This window comes from Lepisma saccharinum (genome assembly GCF_977018435.1).
Source record: "Lepisma saccharinum chromosome 12 unlocalized genomic scaffold, izLepSacc3.1 SUPER_12_unloc_1, whole genome shotgun sequence".
Taxonomy (NCBI): Eukaryota; Metazoa; Arthropoda; class Insecta; order Zygentoma; family Lepismatidae; genus Lepisma; species Lepisma saccharinum.
Window position 1 is genome coordinate 13,962,469 of NW_028142891.1, and position 1,466 is coordinate 13,963,934.

Below are 1,466 nucleotides of genomic sequence, written 5' to 3' on the forward strand. Positions count from 1 at the left end.
CTCTCTTAACGAGGAACGCTAGTGGCAACCCTGCCACGCCCCCTAATAGTTATGTCGGAGCAAACGTTTGCTGTGTTGGGTTGCATACGTACAGGATAAATTTTAAGCGCTTATAGCGTAGAAACTAAGCGCTTCCGAGGTAAACTTTATAAGGAAAGGTTACTTTTTTTTGTGATATCTACCAGCACCCAAGCCTTGTTAAAAGAGTCTTGCGACACAATGTATGTATTCTCTTGTATGTGAAGATTGTGCGTACTAACAATACCAAAAAAAAAGAGTTTTATACACATTTAATACGTTTTTAATTTCACATGTATATTTTTGGTAGAACCGCAATGCGTGCACGGCACAGAACGCAACGATCTGTGGTCTTCACGGCACAAGATGCACCAGAAAATGCCCATACGGTAGATAAACTATCTGTCTCTGATGCACGGAACAGATGACGTGTTGCTGATTGTCCTCCATGTTCACCGCAGGGGAGACAACGGACGTTGCGCCGTCGTCCACCTTCTCCTCTTCCCCCCTTCCCCATGCACGTCCGAGGAACCTACAGCTGCTGCTCCCGATGTTGCCGATGCTGCTGCTGCTCCAGAGATACCTTTGTAGTCTTGTAGCTGGAAGTTGCTCCGCGTCGATGACCGTGGCCGCCGCCGACAGACCGTCTGCGATCATCAGACGAAGGTAGATGCACTGAGGATCCCATTTTCTATGTTCTATCCATGGATTTTCCCCCCGCTGCCAGTGATACAGACGTAATCCACAGTAGTAGCATCGAACTACGTCACCGAAACCACTGTAGAAGAATCCGGCGTCCGCCATTTTGTCCGGTCGAATGGTTATCGACTCGGGCCAAAGTGGACTCTACGTTGAAAGGCGACCCTGGTAATCGGCGAAGGTCGGAAACATCGTTGATGCAGACGGAATTTGGATCGGCACTTCCGAGCCTACGTTGCAGTTCGGTACCCCACCCCCTCCATCGAAGAATTTGAATTTAAAATTTTGGGTGCGTCAGCACTAAGGCTATTTTGCACCCCTCACATTATACGGGGTCCAGCACCTTATCTTTACAAATCACAACTCTAACGTTGCAGAACTAAAATCATAAAGTATTAAAATGTTCCGACTTTCGTTAAAAGCTGAGGCTGCAAAGGGAAACTCAGCACACATAAGGACAATACAAAAAAATTATACTGGCCATGGGGCCACTCGCCAGAGCCTCGTTAGTCTGCAGTCCAGGGTATACTAACGTGGAAGTGAGGTTGGCATTTGGGTGTACTACGTGGAATGCCACCCCTTACAACCCGCAGTTCGGTACCCAGCGGAGACGACGACGACGGCGGCGGCGGTGGCCATCCTTGCACTGTCGTGAAACTCACTATTGCTAGCCTAGCACCAGTCCTCGAAGGTGGTCGTCCGGAAGCTAAGGGAGCCCCCCGCACAATGTCAGGCAAGGCCGCAGGTCA

General features: G+C 49.4%; 1 protein-coding gene across 1 annotated transcript; it reads right to left on the bottom strand.

Moving 5' to 3' along the window:
- Positions 1 to 372: 372 nt before the first annotated feature.
- LOC145982180 (baculoviral IAP repeat-containing protein 7-B-like) lies at positions 373 to 822 on the bottom strand. The gene has a single exon (XM_083115747.1). It carries the CDS (start codon positions 820 to 822, stop codon positions 373 to 375), a length of 450 nt encoding a protein of 149 aa, XP_082971873.1.
- Between the last annotated feature and the right edge of the window lie 644 nt (positions 823 to 1,466).